Source organism: Electrona antarctica (assembly GCF_951216825.1).
Source record: "Electrona antarctica genome assembly, chromosome: 13".
NCBI classification, from domain to species: domain Eukaryota; kingdom Metazoa; phylum Chordata; class Actinopteri; order Myctophiformes; family Myctophidae; genus Electrona; species Electrona antarctica.
Window position 1 is genome coordinate 38,436,383 of NC_136794.1, and position 16,072 is coordinate 38,452,454.

Consider the following 16,072-nt stretch of genomic DNA (forward strand, 5'->3'; position numbering starts at 1 on the left):
GACATTCGGTTAATTATAGTATGATGATGATAACAAATGTTCAAAATGTTCCTTTCAGCTGGAGGCAACGAGACGGCAGAACACGGAGGACGAGAACGACAAAGATGGAGAGAATACCAGAGAGGAGGAGAAGGAGGAGGAGGAGAAGACAGAGAACACACAGGGAGAGCAGGAAGTAGAGAGACAGTTGAAGGAAGAGACAGACATGCAGGAAGTAGAGAGACAGTTGAAGGAAGAGACAGACAGGCAGGAAGTAGAGAGACAGTTGAAGGAAGAGACAGACAGGCAGGAAGTAGAGAGACAGTTGAAGGAAGAGACAGACATGCAGGAAAAGAAGAGAGACGAGGAGACGGACAACCGAAGAACCCAGGAAGAACTGGACCTGGTAAAAACGCACGCACGCACGCACGCACGCACGCACGCACGTGAGAGAGAGAGAGAGAGAGAGAGAGTACTGGTATTTAATTAGTGCAGTATTTAACTCGAATTTGACTGAGCAACCTTCACTTCTATTTGACCTTTGTTCACCTCGACATGTAATACATACAATGCTTTGTATGTGTTTCCACCAGGTTGAACTGAAGGAGACAGGCCACACCCCCGAACTCACCGCTGAGCATGATGGGAAAGAAGTGCCCGTCAAGAAGCTGACATCACCGACGGCCAATCAGAAAGCTTCGTTGCGCAAGAGCTGCCGAGGCCAGAGGCAGACAGACACACAGACGGCATCCGACAGACAGACAGGCATTTCAGAGAGCAGGTATGATGATTTATCACTCACAGACAGACAGACAGACAGACAGACAGACAGACAGACAGAAGAATCTTGAGTACTTTCACCACTGTCTCCTTCTAGCTCCGCCTCCTTCTCCATCCGCCTGTCAGCTGTCTCCCACAGCGGCCACGCTCACAGGAGGAGGCGGGTCCTCCACACCATCCTCAGCCAACCACAGCCCCCGGCCACGCCCCCCTCCTCCTCCGTGATTGGTCCGTCGTTCTCCGACATCCAGAGGGAGTTTGGGAGCAAGGAGACCCGTCCCCCCTCCTCCTCCTCCCCTGCCTGTGACAGGACAACAACACACGCACAGGTCAGCACGCACGCTCGCAGCCATAGCCACTTGGCCAAATGTGCCCAAAATGTGCTGACCTCATCACATTTGTCATGACTTCTATTATGGTCGTTTTTAGCCCAAGGAGAGTTTTTTGTGCAAAACTAATGCTTGGAATGGATTCAGAATCACATGCTACTTAAAGCATAAGGACATTTTTGCCTGCCATAGGATGTTTATGGCAGGGTCAGAAGAAACCCCTATAAAAAAACATTGCCAAATACTGACAGCCGGTCAGCAAGTGGATTCAGGAATGTATGTATATAGACAATATTTAAGGCCAATAAAAAAGACTATACCAAATTCCCCACCCGTCCACCTCGGCTGCCGGACTATAGGGTACTATGGGCGACAACACCAGATTCCTTCTTTTTCTCTTCCCAGCATGCATCAGCCGGGCTTTCGGAGGAGGCGGCGGTCCAGCAACAGGAAGTGATGACAGACGAGTCTCTGTCCAATGACGAGTACGAGTGTGTGACGCCTGACGACATGTCCCTCCCCCCACTGTCCCCAGAGTCCAACTTCGTCCAATCAGACGCCTCGGACGACTCACCAGTTCACCAGTATGTGTTCCAGTGGTGGAAAAAGTACTATGAAAAAACTATGTTAGTTAAAACTATGCTTAAACAGTTAAACCTAACCTTAACCTCAGTAAAACTATGCTTAAATGGTTAAACCTAACCTTAACCTCAGTAAAACTATGCTTAATTGGTTAAACCTCACCTTAACCTCAGTAAAACTATGCTTAAATGGTTAAACCAACCTTAACCTCAGTAAAACTATATGCTTAAACGGTTAAACCTCACCTTAACCTCATACCAATTGGTATTGTATTTTATATCGTTTTTTATCGTTGATTAGTCACCTTTACAACGCGGTACAGCTTGTCAGGTGTACCAGGCATTTGAGCAACACTGCTAAACGTGTAGGTTGCATCCCCAAAACATTTACCAAAATGCAAATGGTTGCTTTGAGTTGCTTAGTGGATTGGATGATTGCACTCTCCCACAGTAATAAAGAAAAAACAACACATATTGGCTATTTTTACACTTTAATAATTTTACACTCAGTGTTATGGAACTCGGTAGCGGGTGGAAGATCCAAACGCAGCCACAAGCTGCGTACAATACATCCAATACAGCACACAAACTCACGAGGGAGAGTTTAAGTAATAGGGGATAGTCAGGGAGAAGATTAAAAAATGTCAGAATACAATGTGAGCTTGTAGATCATCATTTTCGCTAAAAATATTGCATCCTGACAAAGACTAGAAGGTAGAAATTTTCTCTAATATTTTGTTAGTTTTCGTTTTGCGAAGCCTCGTTTTTAAATCATATTTCAATTTTTCCTTTTTCTTTCTCAATTCTAGTTTGCATTATTTAGTTTTGAATTAACCCCTGGACACCTGTTACTTCTCTCACAGGGTCATTTCCGAGAGCGGCGCCCATTCACAGAACCGGGTCTCCAGAGAGAGCCGTCCTGCCCAGAGCACTGTCCCGGACCAACACAGCACTCAGCAGAACCACGATCCCTCTCCCACACACACAGATCCCCAGCCCCAGAACCATGCCTCCTCCACACACATAGACCTCCAGAAACATCTCTCCTCCACACACACAGACCCCCAGAACCATGTCTCTCCCACACACACAGACCCCCAGAACCATCTCTCCTCCACACACACAGACCCCCAGCCCCAGACCAGCTGCAGGCTCTCTCAGGCCAATAACCTCTCTCCAGACACCGCTCATCACCGGAGCTCCGGCGGTCTGCACCACCACACCTCCACCGCCCCCCGAACCGGCCACCCTCCTCCACAGGATGCCACCGCCCCAGAAGACACGGGCGGTGGTCACCCGGCAGACGGTACCGTCACAAAGGGCGGCGGGGGGCGCGCCTCCCCACGCGGCTCGGCCGTGCCCCAAACCGGGCCACCGGCTGGGAGCACATCCTCTTCTCTGGGACAGAGCAGCCATGTCCCTCAGCAGCACAGAAACACTTTGTCCCGTCGCCACACGTCCCCTTCGGCCTCCTCTGTCCCCAAAGAGAGCTCTCTGTCCTCGCAGGCTAGCGGAGGTCGTCCTTGGGCTACCTCTGTCCCCAAAGAGAGCTCTCTGTCCTCGCAGGCTAGTGGAGGTCGTCCTTCGGCTACCTCTGTCCCCAAAGAGAGCTCTCTGTCCTCGCAGGCTAGCGGAGGTCGTCCTTCGGCTACCTCTGTCCCCAAAGAGAGCTCTCTGTCCTCGCAGGCTAGCGGAGGTCGTCCTTCGGCTACCTCTGTCCCCAAAGAGAGCTCTCTGTCCCCGCAGGCTAGCGGAGGTCGTCCTTCTGTCCCCAAAGAGAGCTCTCTGTCCTCGCAGGCTAGCGGAGGTCGTCCTTCGGCTACCTCTGTCCCCAAAGAGAGCTCTCTGTCCTCGCAGGCTAGCGGAGGTCGTCCTTCTGTCCCCAAAGAGAGCTCTCTGTCCTCGCAGGCTAGCGGAGGTGGTCCAGGGTGTCAGGGGGTGTCTACAGAAGCTAGCAGCATTAGCATCAGCAGCACCCAGACATTCTACGCCCTGCATGAGTCCCTTAGCTCCTCCTCCACCTCCACCGGGGAGTGTGTGCATGGCGCCAGTGTGTCCCGCCTTCCCCGCTGTGATCCGCAAGCTCCTGCCGCGGCCGTCGCACAAGCCCAAACCGCAGACGCTCAGCGCCAAGCTTCAGCTGAGCAGCAGGCTAACCCGCATGTCACCCCTCCTCATCCTCATCCTCATCCTCCTCCTCACCTACTAACTCCAGAGCAGGATCCCAGCCTGTGTTGGCCCACGGCCGTCAGGGAGGAGATCACGCGCACTCCCCAGATCCAGGGCCCTTCCATCCCACCTCCATCTGCTGCTCCTGCACCCGGGTCCCCTCCCCGCATCACCAGGCCCCTGTCCAGTGCCACCGTCATGGAGGGCACCCCCGTCACGCTAGAGGTGGAGGTGACGGCACGGCCCGAGCCCACTCTCACCTGGTGGGTAGCCTACAACAACCAGCTGCATCACAGCACATAATCACTCTCACCTGGTGGGTAGCCTACAACAACCAGCTGCATCACAGCACATAATAGAGCCCACTCTCACCTGGTGGGTAGCCTACAACAACCAGCTGCATCACAGCACATAATAGAGCCCACTGTCACCTGGTGGGTAGCCTACAACAACCAGCTGCATCACAGCACATAATAGAGCCCACTCTCACCTGGTGGGTAGCCTACAACAACCAGCTGCATCACAGCACATAATAGAGCCCACTGTCACCTGGTGGGTAGCCTACAACAACCAGCTGCATCACAGCACATAATCACTCTCACCTGGTGGGTAGCCTACAACAACCAGCTGCATCACAGCACATAATAGAGCCCACTCTCACCTGGTGGGTAGCCTACAACACATAATAGAGCCCACTCTCACCTGGTGGGAAGCCTACAACACATAATAGAGCCCACTCTCACCTGGTGGGTAGCCTACAACACATAATAGAGCCCACTCTCACCTGGTGGGTAGCCTACAACACATAATAGAGCCCACTCTCACCTGGTGGGTAGCCTACAACAACCAGCTGCACCACAGCACATAATAGAGCCCACTGTCACCTGGTGGGTAGCCTACCACAGGGGTTCTCAACCCGTGGGTCGCGACCCCTCGGGGGGTCCCAAAATTATTTAAAAAATCACACCCGTGTGAACTGAGTGGTGTAAGGTTTTATATAGCATGATCAGCTGTGGTCTGACGTAATGTCTGACGTAATGAAATAAGGTAAGGTATTATGTAGCCTGATCAGCTCTGATCTGACGTAATGAAATCACACCTGGATGTGATTTCACAACTGGCTTTTTCTGCGCAGAGAAAATGACCACGGTTGCTACGGTCATCCAGTTCACCCGGGTGTGATTTAATTACGTCAGAAATTATTTTGAACATAGCAACCATGGTCATTTTTTTATGCACACAAAAGCCAGTTGTAGGAGTGGTTTACACCACTCAAAAAAAAACATAAAACTGAATGGCATGGAAATGAAGAGTTTACATAGTACATGCATACACCTTCCCTAATGTATATCTGTTTCAGTATTTATTTATGGTGTATTGTCTCTATTATTAAGGTTATTGTAGCAGTACATTTATATTGGGGGTCGGGAGGGGGCGGGGCGGGGTCCCGAGACATTGCCAAAGCATTTCCGGGGGTCCCCGGCCAAAAACGTTGAGAACCCCTGGCCTACAACAGCCAGCTGCATCACAGCACATAATGGCAGCCGGCACGCATTCGGAAATGGCCGACCTACAAGCCCACAAGTTCTCCAGTTGGATTCATTCCAACTGGAGAACTGGTGAACGTGAACACAGCTTCTGAACCATTCTTTAGCTCCATGGTCAGTCAACTAAATACTGAACCATTCTTTAGCTCCATGGTCACTCAACTAAATACTGAACCATTCTTTAGCTCCATGGTCAGTCAACTAAATACTGAACCATTCTTTAGCTCCATGGTCAGTCAACTAAATACTGAACCATTCTTTAGCTCCATGGTCACTCAACTAAATACTGAACCATTCTTTAGCTCCATGGTCACTCAACTAAATACTGAACCATTCTTTAGCTCCATGGTCACTCAACTAAATACTGAACCATTCTTTAGCTCCATGGTCAGTCAACTAAATACTGAACCATTCTTTAGCTCCATGGTCACTCAACTAACTATTGGACCCGATCGCTACAAAGACACACAATATTCCAAGATTTTCATACTAAAATGGTATTTTTTCAGAGAGAGAAAATTAAAAGAAATCTACCTTTTAGCTTCTTTAGCACCATAGATCTCTTCCTAAAATATTGACAAGAAGGAGCAGAAAATAGAAACATGATGAACCCGCCAACCATCTCCAACTGTTTAACTACACACACACACACACACACACACACACACTCACACACACACACACACACACACACACACACACACACACACACACACACACACACACACACACACACACACACACACACACACACACACACACACACACACACACACACACTCTCTATTATTATTATCTTCATCACGTTGTGTTTGACTAACGCTTTTGTTGTTTGATTTCCTTCCTTTGCATTAACACCAGTTTGCTGCTCTGCTCAGTTCAAGGTGCTTCGTATTATTGTGTTTTATATTTAAAGTAACGAGCACTTTTGAAGAGACAGCTGCAGAGCTGACAAACAACACAATGTTGGCAGTTAGACCCCATTAACATGTATACGATTGATAATAAGGGCTTGCTCCACCACCCCCACCTCCTCGACTAAACGAGGTGGAGATGCGGGTGGGGCGCGGCGGGTTTATCTCCTCGCTTACTGAACAGAGAACGACAGGTTCAATATTGTTTTTAACCAACACAGAGACGTAAAGAAGAGTGCTCAATAGCGTTGATTTATGAAGCTGGTTAACTTCTGGTTTCTACTGGACAGAGACGATACAGTGTGGCCCCCGCATATATCTGATATAGTGTGGCCCCCACATATATCCGGCCCCCACGTTGAAGATACAGTGTGGCCCCCACATATATCTGGCCCCCATATCTGGCCCCCACGTTGAGACGATACAGTGTGGCCCCCGCATATATCTGGCCCCCACATATATCTGATAGTGTGGCCCCCACATATATCCGGCCCCCACGTTGAAGATACAGTGTGGCCCCCACATATATCTGGCCCCCATATCTGGCCCCCACGTTGAGACGATACAGTGTGGCCCCCGCATATATCTGGCCCCCACATATATCTGGCCCCCACGTTGAGACGATACAGTGTGGCCTCCCACATATATCTGGCCCCCACGTTGAAAACCACTGCTCTGGCCTCTCTGTAGCCTAAAGGATCTCAAGAGGTCGGTGCTCACTGCTGACAGCTAATTTCACAGCAAGCTAAGCTAACCCTCCGCCTCACAGCTGCAAAATACTGCTCTCTGAAAATCTCAGGCCAACAGATCTGACGATTCACTCCTACAGTAGCCTACAATTCTTTGGTTTGGACTTTGGAGCACAGAATGTTGTTATTATTATTGTTATTATTAGAATAGGGGCTGCTTATTGTGAGTTTGTAGCATTTTGTGTTACAGATTTGACATAGCTGGTATAAATATGTGTCACATTGGTTCCTAAACAGTTAGTGTTTATGTCTAGATGTGAGCTTTTTATTAATGTTAAAATGTACCTGCCTGACAGTGTGCTATATGTGCTAATAAAGACGCTGCCATAAGCTGGGTTCCAACCTAATATTTGATCTGGTTTGTCTTATTGTTTTGACCTCGTTGATGTACAGTATATTTATTATAAATATATGATAATTAATAATATAATAAGTATAGCGCTCACATCTGTTCATACATCTGTTCTATAGGGTTGTTAGAATTGGCTTCCATACATGGTGGATGCAAATGTAAAAGCAAATATCTTTGGAAATTCTTCTCTCAAGTTAATTAACTGGCAGGTTTTCTCTATCCATGCAATGTTTTAATCTATTCACAAGCTCTCAGCGCGTCGCGCCGCAACGTGTTGAGAGCTTGTAGATCAGCTATTTCCGGGGCGAAACCCAGCACTCTTTAGCTATAGTGGAGATGCGGTGTACAACATTTTGAAACAAATTTGTTCAACACACAATGTTGCGTTCAAGTTCAGGAGACTTTGGGAAAAAAGCAATTACCCTGAATGCTGACTTTGGGTATGGCATGGAAAGGAAAGGAGGGGCATGTGCATTTCTTTCACCATGTAGTAAATGCTGCATTCGTGGTCTGGAAAGGGCAGTTGTTTTACAGACGGGTAAAAGGGCAGGGGCTGAAGCCCCCTTTGATGTCTATGTGTGCACGTCCCTGCTGTTCTCATACATAGAGGGTATGCGCATGCATAAAGTGAATGGCAGAACGAGTGGCAAAGTGAGTGACGAAGTGAATTTAATGTTGTTTAAAGTCATTTAATGCAATCAAATAGGACTTTCTTCTGTTTGGATGTATGGGCTGTCGAGGCCAGAAAGTAGTTTTTTGTCACTCAATAGGCGTTCCCGCATAACTTCCTGGTATGATCATGATGATGTCACGCGCATACCCTCTATTCTTACATGGATCACTGCATCTCTGGTTACCAGTGGTGGGTTGAGTTACTAACTCAGTACAGTTTGTGAGGTACTTTTACTTTACTTCATGGGTATGTCCATTAGATACTTATTACAATTTACAAAACATACATTAACTGACTCACCGATGAAGGCTGGATAGCTGAAATGTTTGTTGTATCGTTGTATAAAAGGCACACTGGGAAATGAAATTAATACATTAACTTTGATGCTGTCATTCTGAGTGCGGCTCGGCCTTCGCATGTCACATTTTTGTTATTATTTCACGAGGACAATGTGCCAGAAGAAGAGTCGGAGTAGGGTGGTAACAAATACACACACAAAAACAAAGTATTTTATACTTTGTCTTTTAGGAAAAGTGGAAAGTATAGCCGATCTACAACTGCTATAGATCTGCTATTTTCCAGTTGTTTGAACGTTTGGTTTTTGACATTAAAAAATAAAATAAAATAAAAGATTGACCTGCCTATAACGACATGCTCAAAATTGGGTTAGATTATTAGTCGATTCTTTTATACATTTATCGTTATTGCTTTTAAATAATGGATTCCATTGAAAGGTTGGACTGACTGACGTCGTTACCCATATTATTATATACTCCAGGTGGACAGACGGCGAGGTGCTAACCTCCTCCAGCGCCATTGTGGGCGTGGTCACGCTAGCCACGGTCTCCGCGGACCACGAGCGCGCCCGCTGTGTTCCTGCTACCTCCTCCTCCTCCTCCTCCGACCAGCACGGTTCCACCCTGAGTTCTGCCGCCGCCCTGCAGGCCACAGCGTGTCACTGCGGAGACGGTGACAGTTGGCTGCTGGTGGACATGTATGACGTCATCATCAGGCAGGACTGGCTCACCTGGTTCGGGATGTTTTGTGCCATACTCTGGTTGCTCTACCTGGTGCTGCTGTGACACGCACGCACGCACGCACGCACGCGCTCGTACAGGTTGAGAACAATTGGTATAGATCAGGGGTTCTCCACCTGGAGGTCGCGACCCCTCGGGGGTCACCACATTATTTTGGGGGGTCCCCAGATTATTACAACAACGTTTTTTTTTCCTTTTTCTTTTTTTTTTCATGCACCTGAATGGCTGGAAAATGGAATTGTAGAGTTTACATATATAGTACACATAGTGCATGCATTTAAACTTTCCTTAATGATTATATCTGATTTCAGTATTAATTTATGATGTTATTTTCTCTATTATTAAGGTTATTGTAGCGGTCATTTGTATTGGGGGTGGGGAGGGGGGGCGGTGCGGGGCGGGGGTCGCGGGACATGGCCAAAGCATTTCCAAAGGTCCCCCAACATCGTTAAGAACCCCTGACTGCTCTAGATGATGCCTTAACTAATAAATAAATAAAAAATCACACCCGTGTGAACTGAGTGGTGTAATATAGCCTGTCTGACGTAATGAAATCACGTCTGACGTAATGAAATCACACCCGGGTGAACAGGGTGAACATAGCAACCATGCTCAATTTTTCTGCACTAACAAAGCCAGTTGAATGAAATCACACCCGGGTGAACAGGGTGAACATAGCAACCATGCTCATTTTTTCTGCACTAACAAAGCCAGTTGTAGAAGTGGTTTACACCACTCAATGGTTTACACCACTCAAAAATACATTATGCTGTGTATATTTCTCTATTTTAAGATGGACATATTTGTGTTTGCTTTCCTGTGTTACACATTGTGTAGAGTGAGTTGAATGGCAGGGTGTTGGAATAAAGTTGTGTTACCGTCTGTGTGGTTCATAAAGTTGTGTTTACTGTCTGTGTGTAGTTCATGGTAGAGTACAGATAGATACTTTATTTGTCCTTTCGGAAATTTGTCTTGTGCACAGCAGTCATCAGGATACAGAAAACATATACAAACAAACAGATCACACAGTACATTGACAATAAAGAAACAATGCCAACAGAAGGTCACCAGTCATAGTTCCAAGAGGCATCACATCACACTTTATGCATGGAACTGAGACGGGGCCTGCTTGTTCATAAGTCCTATACTTATAGGAACAAACGATCTTGAGGCCCTAGCCTGCAGAGAAGGTACCATGTACCGTCGCCCTGATGGTAAAAGATGGTATTGGCTGTGTAACGGGTGTGTATTGTCCCTAGTAATAGCTTTCCCCTTCCTGAGTACCCCGGTCTCATACATTGAGGTCATACTCTCAAATCGTACCCCGGCTATTTTGCTGGACACGTTGATGATTTTATGGAGTTTGTTCTTATTAACCAATGCAGTATGTTAATACAGTCTGTATGGTAAAGTAGGCATACAGTATGTTAATACAGCTGTAAGTCTCACTGCTCTTATGTCGGGTCAAAGGTCAGCTCTCACCTAAACACAGGATCTGACACACATTCTGACCTGATGGTCAAGATTCAGTTTATCCTCTTGCAGCCCCCCCCCCCCCCCCCCCCACAAGAAACCAGGTTCAAATCCTCCTTGCAGCCCCCCCCCCCCCCCCCCTCCACAAGAAACCTGCATGCAGCCCTCTCTCTATGCCCCTCTCTCTCTCTCTCTCTCCATGCCCACCCCCCCCCCCCCCCCCCCTCTCTCTCTCTCTCTCTCTCTCTCAATGCCCCCCCCTCTCTCTCTCTATACATAGGGCTATCTGTTAATCATGTGTGAAGTCCAGACATAAAGCTATTTATAAATGTCCCAAACACAGAGAGAGGAGTAGGAGGAGGAACCAAAGAACCAAATATAAAACAACACACTGATGTTTTATGGAATCACAACACACTGTTTAATATGATATGATATATATAGGCCTGTACTGTCTGTAATGTGTGGTGGATTGGGAGCTCGCAGTGTTGGACAGCTACATGTAGCTTAAATTTGCGTAACACTTATTATTCCTTTTAGTTATTTAATTATTTATTAGAGGGTTTTTTTCCCCAGTAGGGCCTAAGAAGAAGCAATAGGTCTATTAAAGTGAATTAATAGGCCTATATTGGCTATGATTCATTTGTATCTGCAGTGTTGGGTCAAGTTCAGCTACATGTAGCTGTGAGCTTTCGGCAACGTTTTAGTGATAGGAATCTCTTTTATTTATAACACGAACGCCAACTGTGTCTCACAGGCTCAGTTAACACTTAACAGGAGGGTAGGGGGGGGGGTTGTCCAGCTCAGTTGACAGGGGGGAGAGGGGGAGGGGTGTCCAGCAGGCATTTGACTCATATGGGGGTAATGCTAATCAGGGACTCAGAGAGTGTTAGCTAGGCAGGGGCTGAAATCCCCTAAAGCGTTATTCATAGTCTGGATTTTTCGGTGGTGACTGAGGTGATCACCAAACTACAACATGACGTCACGAGCCACAGTGAAGAGCAAACCACCACCCCAGGGCCCTTCTCTCTGTTTTTACTCACCACCGCTCAACGTTATTTCAGCTCCGGTGGTCACCTCACCACCAGAGTGGTGGTCACCTCACCAGTCACCACCAGAAAGGTGGTCACCTCACCACCGGAAATCCAGACTATGAATGAGCCTTTAAGAGGGCACTTTTGGACAAAATAGCAGATCTACAAGCTCACAACGCGTCGCGGTGTGACACATTGTGAGCTTGTAGATCAGCTATTTTCGGGGCGCAACCCAGCACTCTTTGGCTAGTGGAGATGCAGGGTGTAACGACATGGATTTCTAAATGCTGCATTCGTGGTCTGGAGAGGGCAGCTGAGCTGAAGCCCCCTTTGATGTCTATGTGTATACGTCCCTGATGCTAATGTATCCACCCCCCCCCCCCCCCCCTGGACAATATGAACTCTTTACTCTTGACTGTCCTTTCTTTTACTGTTTTTAGCCCCTCCTATGTCCAGCTTTAGGTGTAGGCTATAGCATATGCACTGCTAACACAAACGTTGTCCAAACACAAACATTAAATGCCATTGACAATGAATGGACAATTTTGAGTGTCTCCCACTGTAATTAGTTCAGTTGTCATGTTCTCATCAATGTGTGTTGATATAGGGGCACGGTGGCACAGTCGGTAGTGCTGTCGCCTCACAGCTAGAAGGTCCTGGGTTCGATTCCCGCTCGGGACGCTGTGGGCGCTGGCGGCGTGTCCTCTCCTCCGCGTCATCAGTGCCCATACCCGAGGCGGGGTTGGCGAAAGGGCCTTTCTGTGTGGAGTTTGCATGTTCTCCCCGTGTCCCCCTAGGGTACCCTCACAAAAACATGCAGTAATCCTGGTCTCTAAAACTGCCTCCCCCTGGCCAGCCGGGCAGCCTGATGGAGGGGAAAGGAACTGGTCGGAATAACGTGTTCCTTCCACGCGCTACGTCCGGCCAGGGAAATTCCCCCGTCAGGTGAAAAGAAGCAGCTTGGACTCCTCATGCATAGAAGGCGGCATGAGGTCAGTCCGCTGCCCCCCCAGGTTGGCAGAGGAAGTGTAGCGCCCAGGATTACATTAGATAATTGGCACTGGGTGAAAAAACTGGGTTGCAAAATCATGGGATAAAAATTATTAAAAAATATATATTATATGATATAGCTTGGAATTATTCCACTGTTTCTTTCTTTCTTTTCAGTGACTATACTGTTTATAGATCATTATTTTTTATTTAACCTTTATTTAACCAGTAAAAATCACATTGAGACTCTTTTACGAACTGACCAAGAGGCAGAAACAAAACTACACTTAATACTACATTGTAAATGTCACATTATAGAACAGCAAATAATATACATCCTGTATGCATGATACACCTCAAAGTACATATGGAATATATACAACACATCACCAAAGGGCTACTCTTTGATACACCTCAAAGTACATATGGAATATATACAACACATCACCAAAGGGCTACTCTTTGATACACCTCAAAGTACATATGGAATATATACAACACATCACCAAAGGGCTACTCTTTGATACACCTCAAAGTACATATGGAATATATACAACACATCACCAAAGGGCTACTCTTTTAGTACACAATGTACACAATATAAACAGAAATAATAAATATATAGGCATGAACAAAGGTACATATCCAAACATGTGCAGGTGTTGGACTGTACATCTAAGATGATTGATCGATTGATTGAAATATTTATTAACAGTTTGCAGAATTACAGTACATTTCAAGCATTACAAGAGGGTCCACCTTGTTCAATTCATAAAAACATTTAGAGACGTACAAATAGACTACTGTATATAGTCAAAGATGATCCCTTTGAAACTTCTCAAAGGAACACGTCCAAAGAAAACATAAATCTAAGATATTTACATACAATATAGGCCAAAATGCACACAGCATAAAAAGGTATTGGTTAATAAACATAAAAGTTGCAAAAAGTGACAGCATATTATCTGTTAGGTCATAGTGTGAGATTACTAGGTGAAAATAAAGTACCAACACGTTGGCATGAAGGTATTAAATGCAGAACATCCCATATGCAAGATGTCCTTTTCATTTTATTTCAACTTCTCAACATTATTATTATTATTTAGGCCAGGGGTCCTTGAGGGAGTTCCAGGGGGTCCCCAGCTAAATTATAGTTAGGAACCAAATGGACCCTTATGGGTCTGTAACTCAGAGTTAAATTAACATTGATTTTACAATATAAATTGGGGTCCCAGAGATAGAAATGCCATTAAATGGGGGTCCGTAACCTAATGCATGTCAAACTGGGGGTCCTTGAAATTAAACGGGTTGAGAATCACTGCTAGAGCCATAACAATCTTCTCTTATGGGGGTCCCTGGCATGTATTTTTAAATGGGGGTCCGCGGGATAATTAGTGTCAATTTGGGGGTCCTTGACATGAAAAAGTTTGGGAACCACTGATTTAGGCCTGTTTAGAAAATAACCAATCTACAAGCTCTCTCCCAGACCACAGGGGGCGTGGTTTGACGTCATCACATCAGCTGTGCGACTGCATGGCTGCAGCAACAATAACAAACATTTACATTTTACACTGATAAAAACTACACTCTAACTTGGAATTATTACAAATAACTTTGACATTGTGGACGTGTGTCCCTCCGTGGAGGTTAACAGCCTACTGACAACAACAAGCCACTGCAGGTTAAAGTAAGTATGCGTTAATAGTTTATTTATGCTAATAAAATGAATTAATGAATGAACGTCTGTGTGGTTGAAGTTGTGAAGCATTTATTTCACATTGTTGGAATGAGTGAGTTCAGTGAGCTGAACATGGGCTTCTCAACTTACACTCTGTTATGTCTTCAACAACGTGTAGGTTAACTCACAGGTAGCCTAGTATCTACGCTTTAAAGTTGTGATATATTAAACCACAATACACATAAATGAATGCTCACTCCAAAATGCTCGCCCTCATTTCTTCCCGCCGAAAGCACGCTACGGCGGTTTGTTGTGTTCCTGGGTTAGTTTGACTGATACGTGGGCGGCTCCTATGCCACCAAAATGTGGAACGCCCTACCAACAGTCATTAAGACATGCAAATCCCTTGACTCCTTCAAAACAGCTCTCAAAGGGCACCTATGGACGGCTGCAATTCTAAACTGGCCTCCGTAAATCTGAATCCCCCCACCACCCACCGCCCACCCCTTTTCCCCCTGACTGTATATATTTATTTTCCCTTTTTACCTCCTTTATGATGAATTCCTGTTCTGTTCTTTGGCTATATAGAAGTGTGACAAGTGTCTATTTGTACGTCTCTAAATGTTTTGATGATTTGAACATGGTGGACCCTCTTGTAAACAAGTGTAATGCTTTATTGGGTCGTCCACTCACAGTTAACAGTCTTTGTATTGAGTTGTGCTTGAAATGTACTGTAATTCTGCAAACTGTTACATATTTCAATCAATCAATCAAAATAGGATAGCTCTGGTCCATACATGGGCAACTGGTGGCCCGGGGGCCCACATGCGGCCCCCACCTTCACTTAATGTGGCCCTCAGGTTAATGTCACAAGTCACAACAGTGATATATTATTGATTTCAACTGTTACAATACCAAATATGCAATCATGACCGGCTTTAATTACTTCTAAATTTGTAGCTTAATGAGTAGGCTAGTAGGCTATTCCTTTTTTTTTGTTTTTACTGTAGGCCTATGTCCAATGTATTTGTATTTAGTTCATAAAGTTAACATAACTATAATTTGAAGGCATTTGAAATTAAAAAATATATATACTTTTCAGGATTCCAATTCAAAAAATAGCAAAAAAGAAATTCAGGATTTCAATTAAAATAGACGATCTACAAGCTTGAGCTTGTAGATCGCCCCCCACCCCCTTTTTACCTCTGATTTCCATGTTCTTTGACTAAATAGAAGTCTATTATTTGTACGTCTCTAAATGTTCTGATGAATTGAACAAGGTGGACCCTCACAGTTAACAGTCTTTGTATTGAGTTGTGCTTGGAATGTACTGTAATTCTGCAAACCGTTAATAAATACTTCAATCAATCAAGGTTTAAGGGTTTATAGGTAATGCTATGGTATATTTATGCATGTTAAATAGGATAGGGTTCTGTTTTGGCACCATTTTACTGAGGTTGAAGGGTTACAGGTAATGCTATGGTGTAGTTATGTTAAATAGGAGGTACCATGCTATAGGCTACTGTCAGGAGACACTATTTAAAAAAGGCATTTTTGAGGCACCTATTACTTATAAAACCACTTTTACAAAGTAGTCAAGTAATACAGTAAGCCATGCTTACAGCTACTTACAGGTACTTGTTGTCAGTCACTATTCATCACCATCCTCCCACTCTGTGGAAGAAACTTGTTTTTCTCTGACCATTTGGAACTGCAGTGACCATTGTGTCCATGCAGTGATGCTGCCCTCAGCTCATTCAGAACATGGTGTCATTTAAAACACCATG

The 16,072-nt window shown here is 45.6% G+C and overlaps 1 protein-coding gene across 1 annotated transcript in view; it reads left to right on the forward strand.

Annotated features, from left to right (window-relative positions):
* Positions 1-9,164, forward strand: part of ccdc141 (coiled-coil domain containing 141) — a 55,796-nt gene extending 46,632 nt beyond the window's left edge. The window contains exons 28-33 of the mRNA XM_079517776.1: positions 59-385; positions 573-760; positions 857-1,088; positions 1,494-1,672; positions 2,533-4,101; positions 8,852-9,164. Of these exons, the coding sequence (XP_079373902.1) occupies positions 59-385; positions 573-760; positions 857-1,088; positions 1,494-1,672; positions 2,533-4,101; positions 8,852-9,155 (2,799 nt within the window). The 3' untranslated portion in view covers positions 9,156-9,164. The remainder of the gene's footprint in view (positions 1-58; positions 386-572; positions 761-856; positions 1,089-1,493; positions 1,673-2,532; positions 4,102-8,851) is intronic.
* Positions 9,165-16,072: the final 6,908 nt, after the last annotated feature.